Here is a 26,200-nt window from a genome sequence, read left to right as displayed (position 1 = left end):
TTTTCACTGCTTAGATATAGGGAGAGTTTTTATTTCTCCTTGTGAATGGGTCCTCACTTCCTCCCCTATTCCCCCCAAATATGTAGGAATATATTAAGTACTAATTTTAAATGATGAAATAATATATCCAGTCAACATCTGAGTGACATACCTCATAACTGGTAAGACACAATACAAGGTATTGGCCTATTTAGACAAAAGAAGTATAATACAATCTCTACCCTTTAAAAAAAGCTGTCTAAGACGTCATAATCTCCTATCTATTACATAACCCTGAATAGTCATTCATTTCTTCCAAATAAAATGTTATATGAAACGAATGCTTCAAGATCATTTAATAATAATTTCCAAATAGGTTGGCATAAAAACTAAAGGAGAAACAGCGTACCTACCTTCATCATAGGGCAGTGGTAAATGTTTTATTACCTCTGGTGTCCACCAGTAAGTATAACTATTAAAAAAAAAAAAAAAAGAATTAAAATGCGCCAAATGTAAATGTTGGTTTTCTACAATTCACTAGATAAAATGTGTTATCTAGACAAACGAACTATGGTGGGGGGTGGTTAGTACTAGGATAACAGGAAAGGCTGCTAAAGTTTTGCTTGAGACTGAAGTTATGCTTTAGAGCAGTGCTTCTCAAAGGCAGCATACACATGAATCACTTGAAAATCCCGTTAAAAGGCAGATTCTGATTCAGTAGGTGGGGCCTGAGATTCTACATTTAAGACAAGCCCCCGGTGATATCAAAGGGGCTGGTCCTCAGACTACTTTTTGAATAGCAAGGCTTTAAAGCATGGGAAAAAAAAACAACAACAACAGAAAAGGGATAAGTCTGCTGCTTACAAAGAATTCATTCAGTCTTTCACCATTTATTAAGCACTTACTGTGCGTCAAACACTGTTCTACGCTTTAGAAATGCCATGTTGAAAATAAAGAGAAAGTAGAGCTACAGTATTGTTCCTATCTTTACCAGCACAAGTTTCATGCTGGAAAGAGAAATACACAAGATAAGAGGGAACTGTGCACAGCCCAAGAGGCGGAAGGAGACAGCACAGCATCTCTGGGAGCACTCAGGTGTCCTGGTACAGCTGCACTCAATACTCTTTTTAAAGAGCAGAACCGACACTGGAAATGGGCAAATGCAGTCTTGATGTTCAAAAGCGAGAGGGTGAAAGACTCCAAAAACTATACAGCAATGAGTGTGATGTCAATGCAGGCAAGATAACAAATCAAGTATTTACTAGAGATGGGAGTAACCTAAGAAGATGACCAGTGACTTCTATGAATCCACATCTATTCATAAAAACAAGCCACACCAGGCTATTCTCATTTCCTTTTCTAAAAAAATCAGATTATCAGATCAAAGGAATGAAAAAGACATGGGCTAACTCATTTAAAAGGGTGTATGTGTGTTAGAGAAAGAACTCACCCAGGAGCAAGCACAGGCATAAATTCTAATGATGGCAGACAGAATTGGCAGAGGAGGAAAGCAGAGAAGGTATCAACGCACATATAAATAAATAACTAAAAAACAGTTACTTAGGAAAAAGAAGAAAACATTATAAAGAACATGTTTTAACTCAGAATGCACCATATGGAGAAAAAGAATTAAGAGAAAATTAAGAGATCAGGCCATAAATTTTTAAAAAATATTACTAAACTGTATCCTTATGCAAAATAAAGCTTAACAATAGTTTTCAAAAAGACTAGAGTCATCAAGACAGTATTGTACTGGCACAAAAACGGAAATATAGACCAATGGAACAAGATAGAAAGCCCAGAAATAAACCCACACACCTATGGGCACCTTACCTTGGACAATAGAGGCAAACAATGGGAAAGAGACAGTCTCTTCAATAAGTGGTGCTAGGAGAACTGGACAGCTATGTTAAAAGAATGAAATTAGAACACTTCCTAATACCATACACAAAGATAAACTCAAAATGGATTAAAGACCTAAATGTAAGACCAGAAATTATAAAACTCTTAGAGGAGAACATAGGCAGAACACTGTATAACATAAATAACAGCAAGATCCTCTATGACCCACTTCCCAGAGTAATGGAAATAAAAATAAACAGGTGGGCCTAATTAAATTTAAAAGCTTTTGAACAGCAAAGGAAACTATAAACAAGGTGAAAAGACAACCTTCAGAATGTAAGAAAATAACAGCAACTGAAACAACTGACAAATGATTAATTTCCAAAATACACAAACAGCTCATAAAACTCAATACCAGAAAAACAGCCCAATCAATAAGTGGGCAGCTATGGAAGACAGTATGGTGATTCCTTAAAAAACTAGGAATAAAACCACCATATGACCCAGCAATCCCACTACTGGGCATATACCTTGAGGAAATCAAAATTGAAAAAGACACAAATACCCCAATGTTCACTGCAGCACACTCACGATAGGTAGAACATGGAAGCAACCTACATGTCCACTGACAGATGAATGGATAAAGGAGCTGTGGTACATATATACAATGGATTACTCAGCTATAAAAAGGAATGCATTTGAGTCAGTTCTAATCAGGTGGATGAACCTAGAGTCTATGATACAGAGTGAAGTTGGTCAGAAAGAGAAAGAGAAATATTGCATACTAATACATATACATGGACTCTAGAAAGATGGTACTGATGAGTTTATTTTCAGGTCAACAATGGAGAAACAGACATAGAAAACAAACTTAAGGACATGGCTTGGAGGGGAGGAAGAAGGGGGTGAGATGTATGGAGGAGTAACATGGAAACTTACATTACCATATGTAAAATAGCTAGTCAGTTTTGCTGTATGACTCAGGTAACTCAAATAGGGGCTCAGTATCAGCCTAGAGGGGTGGAATGGGGAGAGAATGGGAGGGAGGTTCAAGAGAGAAGGGACATAGGTATACCTATGGCTGATTCATGTTGATATTTGGCAGAAAACAGCAAAATTCTGTAAAGCAATTTCCTTCAATTAAAAAATAATTTTTTTTTTAAAAAGTGGGCAAAAGACTTAAACAGACATTTCTCCAAAGAAGATACACAGATGACTAATGTGCTAAGTCACTTCAGTTGTGTCCAACTCTTTGTGACCCTATGGACTGTAGGCTGCCAGGCTCACCTGTCCATGTGATTCTCTAGGCAAGAATACTGGAGTGGGTTGCCACGCCCTTCTCCAGGGAATCTTCCTGACCCAGGGATTGAACCTGTGTCTCTTAGATGACTAATAAACACATGAAAAGATGCTCAACATTGCTTATTATTAGAGAAATGCAAATCAAACTGCAATGAGATATCACCTCACACCAGTCAGAATGGCCATCATCAAAAATCCACAAACAATAAATACTGGACAGGGTGTGGAGAAAAGGGAACCCTCTTGTACTGTTGGCGGGAATGCAGACTGATACAACCACTATGGAAGACAGTACAGAGATTCCTTTAAAAACGAGAAATAAAACCACTATATGACCCAGCATACTATATGATCCCCACTACTAGGCATATACCCTGAGGAACCCAAAATGAAAAAAGACACATGTACCCCAATGTTCACTGCAGCACAATTTATAATAGCTAGGACACAGAAGCAACCTAGATGTCCATCAACAGATGAATGGATACGGAATTTGTGGTACACAGATAGAGTGGAATGTTAGCCATAAAAAGGAATGCATTTCGGTCAGGTCTAATGAAGTGGATGAATAGAGCATATTATACAGAGTGAAGTAAGTTAGAAAAACAAGTATTGTATATTAACATCTATGTATGGAATCTAGAAAGATGGTACTGATGAACCTACTTGCAGAGCAGCCATGGAGATGCAGACATAGAAGAAAAGCTTTATGGACACGGGCTGTGGGGAGGGAGAGGGTGGGATGAATGGAGACAGTAGCATGGAAACATATACACTACTGCCATTTGTAAAACAAATGACCAATAGGCATTTGCTATATGATCCAGGGAACTCAAACCAGGACTCTGTGGCAACCTAGAGGGGTGGGAGGTTCGAGGGGGGTTCAAGAGGGAGGAGATATATGTGAACCTATGGCTGATTCATGTTGATGTATGGCAGAAATCAGCACAATATTGTAAAGAAGTTATCCTTCAATTAAAAATAAATAATTTTTTTTTTTAAAGTCCAACTCTTCTAAGTGGGTCTCAGAAGGAAAGAAGCCCAAAGAAATACCTGCTCTGTGGAAGCTGGGCTGAGATGGGTGGAGGAGGAAAGCATCTGAGAGGACTGAGCCCAGGACTGGGAGGCATCACCTCCCCCACCAGCACATTCACCCAGGGGAAGAGCACCTGCACCGGGACAGAAATCTGCTTCCGGACCAGGTATCAGAGGACAGGCGATGGCAGATGGGCGCCACTTCCGCCTCCGCATAAACACCTAGAAAGTCAGCTTCTTTTCTCTTTTTCACTCTCCAGTATTAAGAGTATTCAATTCCACTGGCTCACATAGAAAGGTTAGGAAGATTTTAAAAGGCTCTTTAACTCCACTAGTAAACTTGGGAGCTCTCTGAAATAACATATATGGATCTGAGCAAAGCAACTGATATATGTGAACAAGACAGAGACATGTGGGCAGGATGATAGGACAGTCAAGTGTTGACAGCATGGTTAGTTACAGCTGTTGAAATGATTCCAATCAAAAATCATGTAACAGTGTCAAGGTAGAGGGAGTTGTTGGTTGGTAGCCCACAGGGCTCTGCTATCTATCCTATTCTGTTTAAGGACTCACCCTATTTCATCAAGGACTTACATTAGGATCAAGATAGCCAACTGATTAATTCTGAAGAAGCTACAAAGCTAGAGGAAATAGCTAATAAATAGGATACGTGCTTACGTATTTTTTCTGGAAGCAGGCAAAGCATATACAGGCAAGACAAGATGGCAGAGATAAGGCATGGCAATAGGGCATGTTAAAAAGACTTGGGAATTCCAGTGGATAGAAGCCCAGAGAATTAACATTACGATAGCATTGCTGCAAACAATCAATGTAACTTTGTGCTTCATGATAAAAAAACAGATTACCCAGGACAAGGGGAATGATGGCACCAGTGGTCCCACAACACTTGGCACAAATTAAACCAAAGTCGGACTACTACTGGACCCAGGTTTGAATTCCAGTTTAAAAAGAGCACCGACATAAACTGGAATACAGAAGAAAGCCTTCTGAACGCTAAACAGACTTAAAACCACAGTACAGGAGAAACAGTTAAGAAAGTGGAGCTATTTAACCTGGAGAAGAAGAACTTTGAGAATGTGTGAACCTGTCTTCAAATACTTAAAAGACCAAAAAGTGAATGAGAAAACTGTGTTCTTAAGGTCTCAGGGGATTAAACTAAGAGAAGTAGGTAAAGTTACAGACAAACGGATCTCGGCATGATATGAGAAAGAATAATGTGAGTGAACTGTCCAAAAACGACTACCTCTCAACCTGACAGGTGCTGGCTGACAAACCAACGCCAGCCAAGCCCAGTACAGCTGAGCCCCACCTGGGAAGACACAGAGGGAACGCATATATCAGACAGAAAATAGTGCCAGGAAACCTCTCAACTCTGAGTCAAAGAGATAATTAATGTATAATGCCTAAAAATACCCTGGTGACTTTATTAACACTGATTCAAAAATGGCATCTGAGATGATATATGACATATTAACCTATTTCAGACTTCCCTGGTGGCCCAGATGGTAAAGCATCTGACTACAATACGGGAGACCCAGGTTCGATCCCTGGGTTGGGAAGATCCTCTGGAGAAGGAAATGGCAACCCACCCCAGTACTATTCAGAACAAAGCTTCAATCAGCAGTTTTGAACAGATTCATAAACGTGGGATTTTGAGTCACAAAAGTAGTTATCTCGAGAGAACTGGTTTGGATGAATTCCGGGCAAAGCTAGTTTATCCCCCCTTCCCTTATCATTTTATAAAAATACTATTTCAGAATAAGTCATTGGTAAACAGTGTAAAATACAGATGGTCACAAAGTTTGGAAACACAAATACATAATAAAATGTTCACTAATAGTATGTTATAAAATAGATCTTAATCATCCGAATAAGCACGATGGTATGGTCATTCACCTAGAGCCAGACATCACAGCATGTGAAGTCAAGTGGGCCTTAGGAAGCATTACTATGGACAAAGCTAGCTGAGGTGATGGAATTCCAGCTGAGTTATATCAAATCCTAAAAGATGATGCTGTTAAGTGCTACACTCAACATGTCAGCAAATATGGAAAACTAAGCAATGGCCACAGGACTGGAAAAGGTAAGTTTTCATTTCTAATCTCAAAGAAGGGTAATGCCAGAGAATGTTCAAATTACTGTATAACTGCACTCATTTCACATGCTAATAAGGTAATGTTCAAAATCCTTCAAGCTAGGCTTCAATAGTACGTGAACCAAGAACTTCCAGACGTACAAGCTGGATTTAGAAAAGGCTGAGGAACCAGAGATCAAATTGCAAACATCTGTGGGATCATAGAAAAAGCAAGAGAATTCCAGAAAAGCATCTACTTCTGCTTTGACTGTGTGGATGACAACAAACTGTGGAAAATTCTTAAAGAGGTGGGAAAACCAAACCACCTCACCTACCTCCTGAGAAACCTGTGTGCAGGTCAAGAGGCAACAGTTAGAATGGGATATGGAACAATGAACGGGTTCAAAATTGGGAAAGGAGTTCATCAAGGCTGTATATTGTCACACTGCTCATTTAACTTGCATACAGAGTACACCATGTGAAATGCTGGACTGGATGAATCTCAAGCTGCAATCAAGATTTCTGGGAGAAATATCAACAACCTCAGATATACAGATGATACCACCCTAATGGCAGAAAGTGAAGAGGAACTAAAGAGCCTCTTGATGCAGGAGAAAGAGGAGAGTGAAAAAGCTAGCTTAAAACTCAACATTCAAAAAACTAAGATCAAGGCATCTGGTCCCATCCCATCACTTCATGGCAAACAGATGGGGAGAAAATGGAAATAGTGGCAGAGTTTATTTTCCTGAGCTCCAAAATCACTGCAAACAGTGACTGTAGCCGTGAAATTAAAAGATGCTTGCTCCTTGGAAGAACGCTATGACAAACCCAGTCAGAGCATTAAAAAGCAGAGACATCACTTTGCCGACTAAAGTCTGTATTGTCAAAGCTTTGTTTTTCTTTTTTTCCAGTAGTCATGTACAGATGTGAGAACTGGACCATAAAGAAGGCTGAGCACTGAAGAACTGATGCTTTTGAACTGTGGTGCTGGAGAAGATTCTTGATAGTCCCTTGGACAGCAAAGAGATTAAACCAGCCAATCCTAAAGGCATTCAACCCTGAATATTCATTGGAAGGACTGATACTGAAGCTCTAATACCTTGGCCACCTGATGCAGAGAGCCGACTCATTGGAAAAGACCCTGATTCTAGGAAAGATTGAGGGCAGGAAGGGAAGGGACAACAGAGGATGAGATGGTTGAATGGCATCACTGACTCAATGGACATGAATTTGAGTAAACTCTGGGAGACAGTGAAGGGCAAGAAGCCTGGCGTGCTGCAGTCCATGGGATCACAAAGAGCTGCACATGATTTAGGGAATGAACAACAAAAAATGAGTGATAAAATAATATTATCTAAGTTTCCAGACTTAATGGTCATTCGGATAAAGCATCAGCCTGCCATGCGGGAGACTCGGGTTTGATCCCTGGATTGGGAAGATCCTCTGGAGAAGGAAATGGCAACCCACTCCAGTATTCTTGCCTGGAGAATCCCATGGATAGAGGAGCCTGGCGGGTTACAGTCCACGGGGTCGCAAAGAGTCAGACACGACTGAGCGGGTTCACTTCACTCACAACTAAGGAATGCAGTCGTTTTAAAGAACAATAACAATACTAATATCTGTTGGACTACTGTGTGCTAAGGATTTATATGATCTCATCTGATTCTCAGAAAAACCTACAGGTCAGACACTATCAGTATCTCTATTTTACTGATGTGGAAACTGAGAATTGGACCGGTTATATGTCTTGTTTCCCGTCACACAGGTATTAACTGCGGGCAGTCCCTCCAGAGCTTGGCTGCTTCCAGACTGTGTGGATCATGTGTCAGACCCAGTAGGAAGTACTTCCCATTCATATTTTATTTAATCCTTAAAGTGACCTATGAGGTGTGTGTAGTCATTTCCTTTCTATAGTTGGGAAAACAAGATTTCCAGAGGTTTAGAAACAGGTCTAAGGTCACACACCTGCAGAAAATCCTACTCAGCTCTACCCTAGCGTCCATGCTCCAGTCTGGTTATTGCCTCTGGCTAATTCTTCTGAGACTCAGCATACGGATTTAACCGTCATCAGTCATCAAAATAACTAGTATCGGTGGATGACTAGAAAGGCCAAAATAAAGTACTGAAATTTATCCTACAGTCTTTATTAGTATTAGTTGTTGATGCCAAAAATCAATTTTTGGAATTTTCACATTCTAGAGAAAAACAAAACAAGGAGACCAAGTCAACTGTGAGAGCCACAGTACCTACTTTGATAAAAGTTTATTCTCAGTGGCAGGTGTTTAGTGTATTCATTTACTGTGCTGTCTAATCGGCTACATAACCTCAGTCAAGACACATTTTCTCTGCAACTCAGTTTCCTTTTTTTAATTTTAAAAATGGGAATGTAACATCAGCTTCCTTTTATTTCCACAAATAAGCACCAACACTGCCTGCCTCAGTTATGTAACTCTAGGTTTAACTTATGCTTGTAATTTACTAGCTAATTTCAGCAACAGAAAATTGAGTTTTGCTTGTTCTCCAAGTTGTATCTTAATAGCTTCAATACTTTAAGGTAATATAAAGTTTCAGAAAATCAACCATATTTACCCATAGTCAATTGCATCAACAAAGCTAAATATAGGTATTTACATTTATCTCTCATCAAATAAACATAATTAGCTCCAGATTTTTTTGTCAGCAAAAATTCATGGCAATCATTTATTAATATAGTGGAAAAATCAGCACTGCTTCATTTATAGGGAAAGTAAGGTCAAGCATTAAGCTGGTTATTCCAAGAAAATGTACTTAAAGGAACAAAACTGAGAAACATATAAACTCTGACATTTTCTTAATATTCGAAATGTTCCTGAAGTAATAGAGAATTTGGTAACATCTGTAACATTAGCACTTGCTAATTCACCAGTTGTTTGTGGTCTGTCCACACAATTAGCACCGACCAGCAATGAACCCTATAGTGTTTGCGAGGCACTGTTGCACAAAATGAGGGCTAGATCACACGGATGTTGTGAGAGGAGAGCCTTAGGAGCAGACTTGATGTCACAGGGCTCTGAGCAGAAGGGACCAGGCTCAAGTCTCATATGTGAAAAATGTTGCCCATTATTAAAACATGACTCTTCAATTAACAGTGCTAAAGAGTCCTCTCATTAAACCCTTACAATGACTCTGTAATGTGTGTCCTGTCATTTACATTGTGCAGAGGAGGGAAATGAGACTTAGAGAGGTTAAATAGTCCAAGGTCACACGGCTGCAGAGACACCAACTCAAGTCCCCTGACCCTGCGGCCTGTGCTACACAGGGAGTCTTGTCCAACCCTCAGGAAACAGTTCATTTATTTGGGGACTGCTGCTGCTGCTAAGTCACTTCAGTCGTGTCCGACTCTGCGACCCCATAGACGGCAGCCTACCAGGCTCCCCCGTCCCTGGGATTCTCCAGGCAAGAACACTGGAGTGGGTTGCCATTTCCTTCTCCAATGCATGACAGTGAAAAGTTAAAGTGAAGTCGCTCAGTCATGTCTGACTCTTCGTGACCCCATGGACTGCAGCCCACCAGGCTCCTCCATCCATGGGATTTTCCAGGCAAGAATACTCGAGTGGGGTGCCATCGTCTTCTCCATATTTGGGGACTACTGCTACCAATTTAACTGTCATCATAATAGCCCATACAGCGAATGACTCAAGAAAGCCCAGACTAAGCAACAGGGCTGGTGGGAGTGGCACCTGCCACTAGCACCACGGCTCTAGCTTCCTGTCCTCCCCAGTGTCACCAAGAGTTCCCTGTGCTTCCTGGAGGAAAGAACATTGGAATTCCAAAGTGAGACTGCCTAGACACCACACTTAAAAACCAAAGACAATACCTTATATGTTAAGAGTTCTTCATCACCCCACATTTGTAGGAAGCACTCAAAAGTTAAGTTACTGGTTTGCTCCAGTGGAGCTTCAACTTAATAGTTCAATGATGAAGCTCTGAAACTTTGTATCTTATGAAAATACAAAACAACTGTATTTGTTAATGACAATTTCCCAATGTTGAGGCTGAAACTCCAATACTTTGGCCACCTGATGTAAAGAGCTGACTCATTTGAAAAGACCCTGATGCAGGGAAAGATTGAGGGCAGGAGGAAAAGGGGACAACGGAGGATGAGATGGTTGGATGGCATCACCGACTCGATGGACATGAGTTTGGGTATGCTCCCGGAGTTGGTGATGGACAGGGAGGCCTGGTGTGCTGTGGTTCATGGAGTCACAAAGAGTCTGACACGACTGAGCGACTGAACTGAACTATCATGACATCAACAATACTAAATTCCTCCTGGCAAACATGTAGCAAGGCTGACTCTTTAGCCTATATAATCATTTCTCAAAAAGAAAGTTCTCTCATATTCAAAATAATATCAAAGCTGAGTTTAAAATAGTAGACCAGGAAGAAAAATACCTTCTTCTTGTTGGTAAAAGTCTCATGGTGTTTTTATGATGCAAATAAAAATCTGTCGGGAGTTCCCAGAGATGAGGTTTCCCTTCAGTGGGATGGAAAACTCCCAGGAAGAGATTAATGGAATCTTGTCTGTCAGCATCTAAAAAGCAAAAATACATAATTCAGGAACTCTATTACTCACATAAACAACCCAGGGGAATGCTTTCTTAGGAGGATTAAGGGTACATCTGGAATGTCATAGAACACACCTCTGAAAATAATAGCATTTATACTGTAAAAATCATACACAACATCTAAAACACCCACCAAGATTTTGAAAATTAAAATCTTATTTCAAAATGTTTCCTTTTTACTCTATACGTCTCATAACATAGAGGATAGTGAATGTAAACTGCTTCTTGAATTTTGAGAGATTCTTAAAAAGTCTTGAAGAACTGCCCTAATTACCTTAGTGATTGCATTTTTAGAATAAAAACATCCTCACCATTTGTGAGTTTACCTGAAACAAAGAACATCTTCACTTTATGGCAAAGACAGAAGAGAAGTCAGACAAATAAAGCGGCCCAATTCCTACCCATATTCTGTTGCACATCCTTGAACAAGTCAGTTTCCAAGTTTCTGCTTTTAATCCATGAAAAGATACTCCATTTCTTTAGCAGAGACAACCTTTACAACATTTGGTTTCCCCTACAGCTGTGTTTGATAATGAAGGTAGAGTGTGCACACGGAAAACAGCGTCACTCTAACCATTCAACCTCTCCAAAAGTACTTTTTCAAAACAGACTACAAACTAGTAAAACTGACCACACACACACACACACACACACACACACACACACACACACGCTGTCTCTCCTCTTCTTTTTCTCAATTGTATTTTTGGTAAAAACGATAAGCACTGAAGTGGTCTCATGAGCCATCCTTCCCGTCCTGCACAGCCCCCTCCCAAGCATCCTTCATTCTTTCCATTCTGGTCTCTGAGCCCTTGTATATTCAAGTTAGGGGCAGACATCCACAATATAAATAATAATCTCTTTCTGAAATTGAGCACAGAACCAAAAAGCCAACAGAAATGACTGCTTTTGAAACAGGATAACATCATCATAAAATCAATTTTCTTCCAACAGCTATAGTGAACACAGAAAAATCTGAAATTAGCAACACTGTTCTCATTGGGCTATTTGGTCATTTTGGCAGAAGCAATAAATCAAATCTGGTACATTAAACATGGGTTCCAGGTATATATTTTGACAGGAAGCATTCCATTAAAACAGCACTCACCTTTTATGCTACAAGTAATATATGAAAGGGGTGTGTTTATATGATGAGTATACTTGGAGCCTTTTTTCCATTTGTTGAGAGAAAACATCAAGTATTAAATGATGAAGGCATTACCACCCCAATTTGCACCCTCTTAACACAATATGAAAGTAAACATACTGCTTTTATAGTAATTATATTCTTTATGATTCTTGGGTAGCCTTAATGGCACTTAATAATTCACACTATGCAGTACCTCAAAATATCTTAATTCTATCTAAAGAAGCTTTCCATTTTTCAGCCACATTTTCAAGGAGTTTCTTTTATCCCTAATTAAGCCTAATTAGTAGTTCCTTTAATTTTTAGCAAGTATGATAAAATGTAAGATTGAGAAACCTAACCAAATAATAGATATGCCTTCAAAGGATCATAATGGAGACTTCTTGAATGTACTGCTGTTACATTAACTTAAAATGTATCTATGGTATTTATGGTCACTTACTAAGCTTGGATTTCTTTGGAAGGAATGATGCTAAAGCTGAAACTCCAGTACTTTGGCCACCTCACGCGAAGAGTTGACTCATTGGAAAAGACTCTGATGCTGGGAGGGATTGGGGGCAGGAGGAGAAGGGGACGACAGAGGATGAGATGGCTGGATGGCATCACTGACTCTATGGACGTGAGTCTGAGTGAACTCCGGGAGTTGGTGATGGACAGGGAGGCCTGGCGTGCTGCGATTCATGGGGTTGCAAAGAGTCGGACATGACTGAGCGACTGAACTGAACTGAACTAAGCTTGGAATCTAAGGCCAGCCCTAATGAGCCTCAGGAACTTCTCCTGTCTACTTTTGACTGCAGGTGAAGTTTTCGCCCTTTGAACGACAGTAGTACTTTGGACTGAGACAAAAGCTTAAAATAGGTAGGTTCTCTGCAGTTGCAGATAACAAGAGGGCAAAATAACTACCTACTTTTATATTCAGTTGTGCTTTAAAGGAAAAAGGAATATGCATCTTTCAAACTCCATCCAGATGGTTAATCACTAATGCACTGTATTTCAATAGGTCAGGCTTGAAGGTAACAGTTCTTTTTAATTAGCCAAAAATGTTTATTTGGAAACTAGAGTATTTGTTGACCTAATATTAAATTAAGTCCATGATAAAGTGGCCTCTGAAATCAGTAATGGAATGGGATGCTATTCGATAAACAGTACTATTTAACCAGGGTGAGGAGCAGACAGTGAACTTGGACCACTGCCTCCTACTGTATGTTGAAATAAATACCAACTAAATGTCAGAAGGACAAAGATCAACACCCTAATAGAAAAACATGCAATTTTTAAACGAAACAAATAGATGATAAACATTCAAAAACTCAACTTTACTATTATTCAATAAATGATGCAAACTGAGAACAATGCAAACCATTTTCTACTTATTAAGCTGGCAAATACTTTCCAAAATGGGCACTCCTATACTCTGCTGAGAGAGAACTGATTGCTACATCCTTTCGTTAAGGCTACCTGGCTATATATATACATATATGTCTTTAAAGATCCTGAAAATATGTATACTCTGACCTAATAAATATGGTGCTGAAATTTTCATAATATAAAAAACATTCAAAAAAGATGTTCGTTTAAAAGAAACATAAATGCACAATAAAAACAGGTAACCTCACTATGGTGCTTCTAAAGGACAGACTGCCACAAGGCTACCAAAAATTAAGTTGTAAAAGAGTATTTAGGGTCATAAAGATTACTCACATTATCTAAAAGGGCAAAAGCAGATAGACATTACCTGTACAGTAACTAGAAGGATCATGTTCTGCTAAATATGAACAAGTTGCTACCTCTGAAAGGTGAGGATTGTATGATTTATTTGTGAGTTATTTTATACTTTTTATAATTAGCATATATTACCTTCATAACTACAAAAAAAAGAATCCACCATTCATTCATCCAAGAGCCTACTATGTCTGTCCCACACTAGGTATATGGTCTATACATAACTGATTCTGGCTTTCACGGGGCTTACATTCCACAGTGGGAAGCAAAAATAATTCTCAAGTAAATAAGGTACAGGGTACTTTCAGAGGATGTTAGTTCTTTGAAAAAATAAGAGTGACATGAGAGTGATGAGAGAGAAGAGGGACACTTAGGTCGGGTGGTCAGGGAAGCAGGTGGATGCTGCACAGTGTCCGGAACAGCACGAAGGTGGAGTGGGGAGCGGGGGGCTGGAGGGCAGGGGGCAAAGAAAGAGCAGGACTGGGGACAGTGAGGCAGACCACACAAGGCCTCGAAGGTCATGGCAAAGAGTCCGATCTTAAATGTGATGAGAAGCCCTGGAAGGGATTTCAGAGTGGGGAGTGATATGATCTAACTCTCGAAAGGATCACTGTGGCTTTTGTGAAGAGCAAGAACAGAAGAGGGGAGGCCGAGGAAGATAAGGAGAATAAAGAAATTAAGGATGATTCCTAGGATTCTGAACGGAACAATGGAAGCAGAGGTGAAAAAAGAAAAAAAGTAGAGAAACAAGTTTGGGGCAGAGTCAGTACTCTTGCCTGGAAAATCCTATGGCTGGAGGAGCCTGGTAGGCTGCAGTCCATGGGGTCATGAAGAGTCAGACATGACTGAGCGATTTCACTTTGACTTTTCACTTTCATGCATTGGAGAAGGAAATGGCAACCCACTCCAGTATTCTTGCCTGGAGAATCCCAGGGACGGGGGAGCCTGGTGGGCTGCTGTCTATAGGGTCGCACAGAGTCGGACATGACTGAAGCGACTTAGCAGCAGCAGCAGCAGCAGCAAGTCATTTCCTGCTGGAAATGATTAGTTTGAGATTCTTCTCAGATATCCGTGGTAGGGAGAAACTTGGCCTCATGACCTTCCCTCCATAGTTTCTCATGAATATTTCATCTTAGATGGCAAAAGCGACTTTGTAGATGTAACTGAAATGACTAATCAATGACATCAACATAGGAAAATTATCGTGTCTTACCTGGATCGGCCACTGGAATCATAAGAATCCTTTAAGGGCAGAAGAGGAAAGCAGACAGATTTTAGGCACAAGGGTTAATGCACCATTGCTGGCTTTGAAGATGGAGTGGACCACAAGCCAAGGAAGGTAAGCAGCCTCTCAAACCCGAGAATGAGCCCCAGCCAACAGCACATGGGGACAGCAGTCCGAGAACCACCTCGAGTTCTGCCAGCAACCTGAATGAGCCTGGAGGCCTCCAGATCAGAGCCCACGTTCTGACTTCATTGCTCTCATTTGAACTGCAGCCAGGTGAGAGCCTAAGCAGAGAACACAGGTGAGTAATGCTATTCCCAGACTTCTGAACCACAAACACTGGGACATAATAAATGGGTGTTGTTTTAAGCCACTGAGTCTGTGATAATTGGTTATGGCACCTGTAGAAAACTAACACAATGTTCAGAAGGAAATGCCTGCAAGGTAGGCATTTAGATAAGTCTGGAGTCATGGAAGAGATATATATTTGAGTGTCAAACGTATGGTATTTAAAAGCTGGGTGAGATGCCCCTAAGGTAAAAGTGTAGAAAGAGAAGAGGAGAGTTTAGAAATAGGGCAGGAGAAGTCACCAGCGAGACTGAGAGAGACAGCACAGAGGTGAGTTTCAAGAAAGAGTGCTCCATTGTGGTACAAGCTGCCAAACAGCTGAGCAAGATGAACACAGAAAAGGGGCCCCTGGTTTGGCAGTGGGAGATTGGGGTGATTGTGATAAGCATGGGTTTGGGGGTATGACAGGGCAAAGGCTCAGTGAAGCAGGTGGAGAGAACAGGATATGAGAGAGGGAACAGGTGTACAGATAATGCTTCCAAGAGGTTTTGCTTCAGGAGAGCAGAGCTTTTGTTGGCAGTGGGTGTGGTTAAGAACAGAAGAAAAGATTAGATGGAAAACACAAGGTGTGCCTCCATGCTCATGGAAATGAGGCCACAGAAGGGAGAAACTGACCACATACGGCAGTGAGCATGTAAGGACAGGGGTTCAGTCCCCGGGTCCGGAAGAACCCCGGGAGAAGGAAATAGCAACCCACTCCAGTACTCTTGCCTGGGAAATCTCATGGACAGAGGAGCCTGGTGGGCTACAGTACGCAGGGTCATAGAGTTGGACATGACTGAGCAACTAAACACACACACACACACACACACACACACACGTATATATGTATATATACGTGTGTATATGTATGTATATACAGCTGTTCTATTCTTAACTGTGCAGGTATCTTATATTTTTTTCCTTAAAATAGGATTTCAATTCAATAAGCTTCAGAAAAAAATATTCAGGTTTACCTACATATAAATATAAAAGAAAATTAGAACTTGACAAGGAATTACAATTATAAACTTCTTCCTAACATCCAAAGAGAATACCTAGGTACTTGTTCTTCTCTTATTGACGTCCTACAACTGCTTATGTAGCCAGTTATGAGAGAAACCAAAGGACATTTCTCAGAAAGAAAAGAAACCCCAGAACATGGTAATAGTATGTGAAAACTCAAAACAGTTTTTAAAATGAACCTGAAAGGGAGTCAGGTGGGTTACCCACATAGTCTTCATCTGTCTATATGAACCAAGGATAAAATTCTTAACAACCTAATTTCAAGAACCTTCCTGTCTACCTCAGAGACATAATACGGAGAGACTGATTCACAAAGTCATCTTGAGTGCTTAAAGAAAATGGTTCTATTAATATATTACCATTATATAATATCCATTGTAATTTTAAAATAAGTTGTACACCCCAATGGCACCATGCTTCTCAAAATACAGAAGTCTGTTTTAGCCATATTATTCATAAAATAATTCCTTTCATAAGAGTTCCTCTTTCAGTTGTGCATAATTTTGCTTTACCTTTCCATCGTGTGCACGTTACTTATTTATGACCACCTTCTGTCTTTTAATTGTTCTCCTTTCATTTTTAATCATGTACAGCTACACATTCACTCTCTGTGCTCTAATCTTACTGAAAAACATGACTTGGTCCTTAAGTGTCAATCAGTTCAGTTGCTCAGTCGTGTCCGACTCTTTGCGACCCCAGGAATTGCAGCATACCAGGCATCCCTGTCCATCACCAACTCCCGGAGTTCACTCAAACTCAAGTCCATCGAGTTGGTAATGCCATCCAGCTATCTCATCCTCTGTCGTCCCCTTCTCCTCCTGCCCCCAATCCCTCCCAGCATCAGAGTCTTTTCCAATGAGTCAGCTCTTCGCATGAGGTGGCCAAAGTATTGGAGTTTCAGCTTTAGCATCAGTCCTTCCAATGAATACCCAGGACTGATCTCCTTTAGGATGGACTGGTTGGATCATAATGACTCCCAATTCAGGAACAACCCTGAACAGGAAGTTTTAAACCTTGTTCAACACATACCCAGAGGTACATGTACTTGTTGGCACATGACTTACATAGCTGTTCAAGCTGAACTGTGTTCCCCACAAAAGGGATATTAAAAGTCTTAAGCCCCAGAACCTGTGAATATGACCCTATTTGCAAATCAAGTCCTTGCAGATGTAATCCTGTTAAGATACAGCCACACTGGAATGGGGCAGGCCCTGAATGCAGTATGACTGGTGTCTTCATAAGAAGAGACACACGCACACAGGGAGGAGAACACCACGGAGACACAACAGAGAGGAGAATGTCATGTGACACCAGAGACAGAAATGAAAGCACCACAGTTTTAATTGCAAGCCAAGGATCAGCAGCAAACCATCAGAAGATAAGAAGCAAGTAAGGAACCTCCCCTGGAGCCTTCAGAGGGAACACAGCCCTGCTGACATTTGATTCCCAACTTAAAGCCTCCAAAGCTGTGAAACAGCACGTTTCTGTTGTTTTAAGCCACCAAGCTTGCAGTGCTTTGTTACAGAAGTCCTAGAAAACCAGTACAATAATGAAGCATAGCCAGTGAGACTGCCTTTAGAGAGACTACACTAAAACCATTCTAATTTACAAAAACAAGTGAAACCACGTGTTGTTTTTAGTGTTTTTAGCTATTTATAATAATCATTTGCAATAATGGTGTAGCCACTTGGAATACATCAATACATATTACTATCTTTATTGGGAACTACAGCAGTACGTGTAATAAAGGATGATGGGAATACTTCAATATTTTTGCTTTAGAAATCTAGAATTTAAACTTACACCACTGACCTGAATTTCTAAATCTGACTTTCCTAACTCTTCATTTTTGTTCAGATTCATATACTTTGATTGTAAAGTTCCTAAATCCAGCTCAAGGAGTCATGCACACAGAGTAATATCCAAACACTCTAAAGGTCTAAAGTGGCTTTGTGGTTTATGTTACGCATTGAGCTCACCAGCTGTATAAAGGCCATAATTCTCAGTGAATTCGAAAGACATGATTTGAGCAGTCTAAGAGCATTCCTGATAAGCCACATGTTATTAGGCTGATATACTTAGCCCTGTTGATTTCTGAATTCAGGGAAAAGGGGAAGCTGGGGAGGGCATAGGTAATGAATTAACTCATGCATTTATTAATTCAGTCCATAAACAGTTCATGTGCCATGAGCAAGGCAGCAGGGACACCATAGTGAACCAGTAGTAAATAAGATGCTCATGAGCTCTTGGGTCTCACGGTGGGGGATACAGGGACACACAACCCAACTAATAGCACAGTCAAGGATTTAAGTGCAGCTGTGCCAGGCGCTGCAAAGGTGCAGAATGCTCCAAGAACAAAAACGGGAGCACCTTCCTTGAGAAAGTGAAAGCAGAGTGAGCTCTCAAAAGCTCAGAAGCCTGCAGTCTTATGTTCCAATGTTCCAAGGGGCACAGCAAGAGCCTCTGGCAGAGGAAGCCTAACCCAGTCAGGAAAGAGTGAGAAGGTCTGTGTGTCTGGAGAGCTGTGATGGGGGAAGGGGATGGCATGAATGGCAGAATGGCAAGGTAGGCAGGGCCAGACCACACAGGACCTCTAGGTCTCTCCCGCACGTCCCCCCCACACCCACTAAGCTGCCAACCAGCTTCCAAACCCTCTGCAGTGTGGTAATGGGGATGGTCCTACTTGATCTCGACTCCAAAGTGACCCCCATGCTCCCCACTTCCTGCTGTTCATGCTTTAGTGTGATAGATATCCTGTGTTGTGTAGTGAAGTTTCTCTCTAAAAATATATACTGAAGCCCTAAACCCCAATATCCATTAATGTAATCTTATTTGAAATTAGGGTCTTTTCAGACATAATCAAGTTATGTGTGCTCAGTTGCATTTGATTCTTTGTGACCCCACGGACTGTAGCCCACTAGGCTCCTCTGTCCATGGAATTTTCCAAGCAAAAATACTGGAGTGGGTTGCTATTTCCTTCTCCCAAGGATCTTCCTGACCCAGGAATCAAACCCAGGTCTCCTGCATTTCCTGCATTGGTAGGCGGATTCTTTACCATTATGCCACCTGGGAAGCCCAAATCAAGTTAAGATAATGCCATACTGAATTAGGGTAGACCCTAATCCAATTAGGGCTTTGCAGGTGGCACTAGTGGTAAAGAATGGGCCTGCCAATGCAGGAGACGTAAGAGACACAGGTTTGATCCCTGGGTCAAGGATCCCCTGGAGAAGGAAATGGCAACCCACCCCAGTATTCTTGCCTGGAAAATCCCATGGACAGAGGAGGCTGGCGGGCTACACCCCATGTTGCAAAGAGTTGGACACAGCTGAAGTGACTGAGTGTGCATGCACACTAACCCAGTATGACTGGTGTCCTTACAGGAAGAGGGAAACTTGACACAGACCTAGATGCACAGAGGAAGACCATGCGACAATGGAAGCAAGACAGCTGCAAGCCCAGGAACACCGAGGACTGCTGGCAAAATATCAGAAGCTGGGAAGAGGCATTCTCCTCTGTGGACTTCACAGGGAACTTGGTTGGCTCTGCTGACAACTTGACACTGAACTACCTCTGAACTGTGAGATAAGTTTCTGTTGTTCTACATCACCTAGTTCTTAGTATTTTGTTGCAGCAGCCTTAGGAAACTGTCACAGATTTTGCTCATGTGTGGGTGGGACCACAATTTGCTTCTGAGCAATGGTATATGGCAAAGTGATGTCATGTCACCCCATGATTACATTATGGTATATAAGACTGTTTTGCCAGAAGACTCATTCTAGAGACCCTTTCCCATGCCAGTGATGAAGACGCAAGCTGCCATGATCCCTACAAGGAACAAGTCCACAAGGAACTGAATTCCCCCAACAAGCACATGAGCAGGGAAGCAGATCCTCCCCGAATCAGGCCTCCGGATGAGACCACATCTGACTGACATCTCCACTACAGCTTGGCGAGACCCTCTGCAGAGGACCTGGCTAAACTAGGCCTGGAATTCTGACCCACAGAAATCGTGAGATATGAATATATGTTGCTTTAAGCTCTCAATTTTTCAGTAATTTGTTAGATAGCACAGGAAATGAATATGCCTGCACAGAAGTATAGTGAATCGCCTTTGCATCCTCTCTGGGCACGGAAAAGGCTGAAGGCTGACTCTCTTGTGGATGGTTTCATGTACTCTCCTGAGGTTCCCAGCGCTGGAGACACCTGCAGTTCCCTTGGTGTGAGCACAGGCTTCTCACATCAGGCATTTTCCTGCTACTCCTTCCTTGGGAAGCCAGTGATCAATCACCTCCTGGTTCCCGCTGCTATGGTCCCTCTGGCCAGGACCTAGGCCAATGCCATGCCAGCACCCTCCCCCACGGGGCCTACCTCTGGTCACCTGGTAGGCCTAATGATCCTTTGGCCTCACCAACTCTAGGAGGGGAGGCCATTCCCAACATGGCAACCCGCTCCTCAGCCCGTCCCTCTGCTTCAGCTTTGCTACACAGCTGCCCGAAGCCAACAGCTCCACGGGGTCCCTCCAACGAGAGAACAGTACATTAAGCCTGCCCGGAATCCAGTTCTCTCCAGGCTGGAGGTAAAGGAGCAGGGGTTGGGGACAGTCACTGCGTAGCAAAAATTCAAAGAATCTCTTTGCTGATTTCTCTTCTCTACATTTTGTAAATGTTTTTGTCTTTAATCTAGTTTAAGAGTCCAAGACTCACAAAATCAACTTGAGCTCTTCCTTTAAAAATTCTGTGCACGGGACCTGTCTCACAGTCACTTTGGTGGGTGACATCAGAATGGAGGCAGAAAAAGTGCCCTTTTAACCATCTGTTGCTGTTAGTACTCCCAAGTCATAAAACGAGAAAAGACTAAAATTTAGTGCTAATGTTACTTCTCATTTCTAGCTGACATTTAAAAGATACAGTGATATTCACATTCTTAGACAACTGTTAAAATGATGAACTCTATTTAAAAATAATTACTCAATACTCTTAAATTGATCTATGTATTTCCAGGGCTTCCCTGGTGGCTGAGCTGGTAAAGAATTTGCGTGCAATGCAGGAGACCTGGATTCGATCCCTGGGTTGGGAAGATCCCGTGGAGAACGAAAAGGCTACCCACTCCAGTATTCTGGCCTAGAGAATTCCATGGGCTGTATGGTCCATGGGGTCACAAAGAATCAGACACGACAGAGTGACTTTCACTTTCACTTTCATTACAAGCAGAAACTAGGAATGAGGCAGAAGCCAAGGAATCACAGTACTGTGAGGTATACAAAAGCTCCAGTTATGGGTGGCCAAAGTGCCCTTCTTAAAATACAAAGTTTATTCATTCATTTACTGCATATTTACTGAGCACCTCCTAAGCGACAGATTCTGTTTTATTTAAACTTTTAAAAAATATTTAACTTTGACATTACTTTTCCAGTTAGCTTTAAAAACAAGGATATGTAAAAGAGAAAAATGTGCATCAGGATAAGTCTCAGAAATGCATATAACTCCAGAATTACCTGAAAAAGCATTGCTGTAATATCGAGATAGGGTCTGCATGATGTCTTTTGAGTGTTGGGTCCATGGTGCTATCTTTCTGTAGGTTTTTACACGATGAACAAGTTGGGAACCACCATACTGAAGGGACAGGGTATCCCCATGGTCTTCATAGAGTTCTTCAAACAACCTAAGAAGCCCAAGTAAAACACACAAACACTAAAGAATTTCATCCAAAGTATTATACACCTTATTCACTTAGCTACAGATTCAAAACAAATCTTTTCCTACATGAATTCCTCTGAGCCTTTCTTTTCAAGTAGACTCTTCAACATCTTGGAAGATAAATGCATACACAAAATGTATTACATTTTATAGTAATAGTCCAATAAACAACAAAATCACAGAAAACTCTAAGGGGAAAAAAAAAAAAGCAGGGGGACCAAAAAGCATAATCCACCCAAGCCTAGACCAAGGTGGTTCTACTCTCTTAAAAGACTCCTAACTTTCTGCAGTCTGCCAGCTCAATTTACCTCCCATGACAGAATTTTCTGTTCTCTCTGAATTGCCTTTGGAAGAAAGGACAAGCTCTTGTCAGATCAAACCATATTCTTTCCTAGAAATACATGTTTGAAACTTCTGTGTCTTCAAGTGCCTGTTAAGGTTTTTTAATGCAGTGATGGCTGAGTCTGGCCATTTGTAAGCTGAGCACTCTTTTGGACAGAGCCTTTATGACTATCTCAGAGGACTGATAATAGCAATCACTGCATTTCAAGAAACAGTACTTCACGCACTGTCATGGACCCAGTGGACAGTGAAATAACATTATTTCTTCAATCTTTTATCTATCTTACCTGTTTAATTCAAAATATACGAAGGCATATTACTTTTTTTCCTAACACAGCCTGAGATTTTTTTTTTTTTTAAAGAAACTCACTAGTTTGGATTTATCTAAAGTACACAGTGTTTTCTGATAATTAACACGAATAGGAAAACAAAACCATGGCAACAACACACAGGGCTTTAATAGAAATAGATGTTACCAAATTTAAATTACGTCTTTTAACAACATAATTTTTGAGAAGCCAAAAGGGGAAATAAGTTCATAAAAGTCCTTTATGATTAATCAAGTTTGCTTTCTGTCATTACCAGCATTTGAAAGGCAAAAAAATAAGGCTTACCTAACTGCATCTGTATCAAATTGTAGATTGGGTTTGTCAATTAAGCCCAAGGAGTACAGCTGATAGGCCAGAGCACATTTCCCCACCATAAACTGTGCTGTGTTGGTGCGATCCAAACAGTCCACACAGTTGGTTCGAAGAACACCAGTCTAAAGAGAAACACCTTGAACAGTCAATCATTATTCAGTCACCAGAACTACTTCCAGCCTACTCAAGATTTCTTTAAGAAGACAAGCTGCAAGTAGGGTGTTATTCCTGAGCAAATAATGAAGCATTTTTTTTCACTATAAAAGGTTATATTTGCTATTCACAATATTGCTCCAATAGCATCATTATACCTTCTAGTCTATATTTGAATTTTTCTTTAGTTTAACAAGATAAAACAAACAGCTAACATTTTCCACCTGTACCAATTAGTTAAATATGTGCTTTTCCTCCTGGTCTGTCTCCTTTACTGTACAAACCAAAATATTTAGTGGCTGAGGCAGTTTCATTCTTAAAGCATAATTAATATATATAGTGAGTATCTGGCTCATTTTCTGAAGTCCTTCTAATTTATTCTTTACACATTTCTGTTTATTTCTATTTCCAATAATTTTATATTATATGAAAAAAGTCTATGAAAGTGAAAGTTGCTCAGTGTGTCTGACTCTTTGTGACCCCAGGGACTATACAGTCCATGGAATTCTCCAGGCCAGAATACTGGAGTGGGTAGCCTTTCCCTTCTCCAGGGGACCTTCCCAACCCAGAGATCAAACCCAGGTCTCCCACATTGCAGGTGGATTCTTTACTAGCTGAGCCACAAGGGAAGTCCAAGAATACTGGAGTGGGTAGCCTATCCCTTCTCCAGTGGGTCTTCTCAACCCAGGAATCGAACCGGGGTCTCCTGCATTGCAGCAGACTCTTTACCAACTGAGCTATCTGGGAAGCCCCCCCAAAAATCTATGGGCCATTACTATTTCAGCTATACATCCTTTCCAAGAGTTAAACACTAGCTGTAAGGCATTAAAACTTGTTCTCAAATGATTAATAATGTTGCATTCAATAAGAAGTATCTCTCTCCATGGTTGCTTTCAGAAAACATCACACACAGTGGATACAGATTCTGTTCATTATTAACACAATGTCATCTATACCTGCAGGCGACCAGTGGGAATCACGCATCCTCCTAGTTCATTCCACCTGTGTTTAAAAATACATGCTTTAATTTTAAAATATTTAATAACATAATCTATATTCATATTTGGTACCAGCTCTTAATTAAGAATGAAAGTAATAGGGCTGAATGCCCCTGAACAATCGGTTGATTCAGTTTACTTTCTCAGGTAAGTGAATTTGCAAATAACAGAGATGGAATGCTACCCATGCTCCCCTCAAAGGGAGGCCAGGAAAGGAGCACCTTAACCTGCTCCAGCCCCACACACTAGCATTTCGTCACCCACGTTCATCCAAAGTCTCTTGCTTTAAGCCCATTTCCTGTTCAGTCTCTACAGACATGAATAATTGCAGATCAACTTTATAATACAATCTACCAGGTCTGCTCCTTCTCCCCTCAATTTTAGGAGGTTCTACTTCCTCCAGCTTTTCTTCATGGAGCTTTGCTACAGTATGGGGAAATATTCTATAATAAGTACTATGTAATGACATTAATCTTTAAATTATTTAAAAGAAGGTGCAGTGCAGAAAAAGAGTTAACACAGCAGGCCTGACTGCTATGCTCAGAAAGGCCCCCTTACAAGGCTGCCCCTTGGCTAGTGCTGGGAACTTTAATTCCCACTATTCCCAGAACAGACAAGCATGGCTCACAGTGCTTAAGCTGTTTGTAGAAGCAACATGGTTTGCTGAACAGCCTTTCCTTCTGGGAGCCTGAAATTTTGGTAGCTGCCAGGCAGAGCTGCCTGTGGGACCACTTCCAGTAAAAACCCTGGCACCAAGTCTTCAATCATCTCCCCTGGTTGGCAACACTTCACATTCGCTGTCGCAAGTTGCCGGGGGAATTGAACATACTCCGTGTGACTCTAGCAGGAGAGGACTCTGGAAGCGAGTCCTTCATTTCCTCTGGACTTTGTCCCATGTGCTTTCTCCCTTGGCTAATTTTGCTTTGTTTTGCTTGTTCATAATAAATCACAGCCAAGAAGACAACAATACACTGCAACTCCTGCGTTCTCTTAGGAAATCACCAAGCCTGGGAGGAGTCCTGGGGACCCTGGTCACAGGTGCCCTGAAATTCAAACTATAACAGAAGGATTACTTGCAAAGATGTACACATTAGTAATTGGTTAGGTTTTTTTTTTCCTTGCTTTTTGCATGTTTTTTCTTTACCATTATAGTTAACTTTGTTAACTGAAAATAAAATGCTGGAAATACATAATATTGGTTCTTTAAAGATAAATTAAGCACAGATGCTTGATCTAAAGAAGCTCACAAAGTAGTAATGAAGAAAGATTTGTGGGCATATAACTATAATACAGTGATAAATTTCGTTAAAATGTTAGTATAGACTGGTCTGACTCTTTGGGACCCCATGGACTGTAGCCCACCAGGCTCCTCTGTCCACGGGATTTTACAGGCAAGAATACTGGAGTGGATTGCCGTTTCCTTCTCCGGGATATCTTCCTGACCCAGGGATCAAACCCGGGTCTCCTACAAGCAGATTCTTTACTCTTTCAGCCACCAAGGAAGCCCCAATGAATAAAGATCTGTGAGCAAATAACTAATACACTGACAAATTTCATTAAAATGTTACTATAAATACTCATCTATAGACGGGTGCATAAGAAAAAATTTTCCTGCTATTTAATACTGAAACACAGAATTCATTACAGAAAGTTTTATTTTACAGAAATACTTTATGTAACATTTATTCTAAGAAGCAAGAGATTCTGTGGCTTCCATCTCAAGGTATGTAGCTGCCAAGAGAATCTCCCACCCTCATGAACGTTCATTCCACAGACACGTGGGCAGGGTGTCGTCTCCCCAAAGGAATAGTCATCTATCTTCCAAGGAGTACAAACTGCTCATGTCTAGAATATTTTTTGTCTATAAGAGCTAACTTCTTGATATCTTAGGTTTTAAAACACCATACGTACTTTTCATCTGGCCGCAGAATGCTACAGTAAGAATCGGGGCGGTTTACAAAGAAGCCTGTTTTCTTCACCACACTTTCTGCAATCACGTTCAGGCGATCTAGAACATTACACAGCTTGCTGAGAGCAAGGAGGAAGAGTAAGAGAAGTGAGAA

At 41.0% G+C, this 26,200-nt stretch overlaps 1 protein-coding gene across 4 annotated transcripts in view; it reads right to left on the bottom strand.

Annotated features, from left to right (window-relative positions):
• FIG4 (FIG4 phosphoinositide 5-phosphatase) overlaps positions 1–26,200 on the bottom strand; it is a 169,327-nt gene that overhangs the window by 60,891 nt on the left and 82,236 nt on the right. For 3 of the 4 annotated variants that reach the window (XM_045161970.1, XM_045161968.1, XM_045161969.1), the window contains 6 exons: positions 26,049–26,165; positions 24,096–24,141; positions 22,960–23,108; positions 21,802–21,968; positions 10,688–10,826; positions 393–451 (listed from right to left, as the gene is read on the bottom strand). In XM_045161970.1, coding sequence (XP_045017905.1) covers positions 393–451; positions 10,688–10,826; positions 21,802–21,968; positions 22,960–23,108; positions 24,096–24,141; positions 26,049–26,165 — 677 coding nt within the window. The remainder of the gene's footprint in view (positions 1–392; positions 452–10,687; positions 10,827–21,801; positions 21,969–22,959; positions 23,109–24,095; positions 24,142–26,048; positions 26,166–26,200) is intronic. The other variant, XM_045161971.1, reaches the window with a different exon arrangement.

The sequence above is a fragment of the Bubalus bubalis genome, chromosome 10 (genome assembly GCF_019923935.1).
Source record: "Bubalus bubalis isolate 160015118507 breed Murrah chromosome 10, NDDB_SH_1, whole genome shotgun sequence".
In the NCBI taxonomy this organism is placed as follows: domain Eukaryota; kingdom Metazoa; phylum Chordata; class Mammalia; order Artiodactyla; family Bovidae; genus Bubalus; species Bubalus bubalis.
Note: the sequence above shows the minus strand (reverse complement) of the source record. Positions and strands in the feature narration are given on the sequence as shown.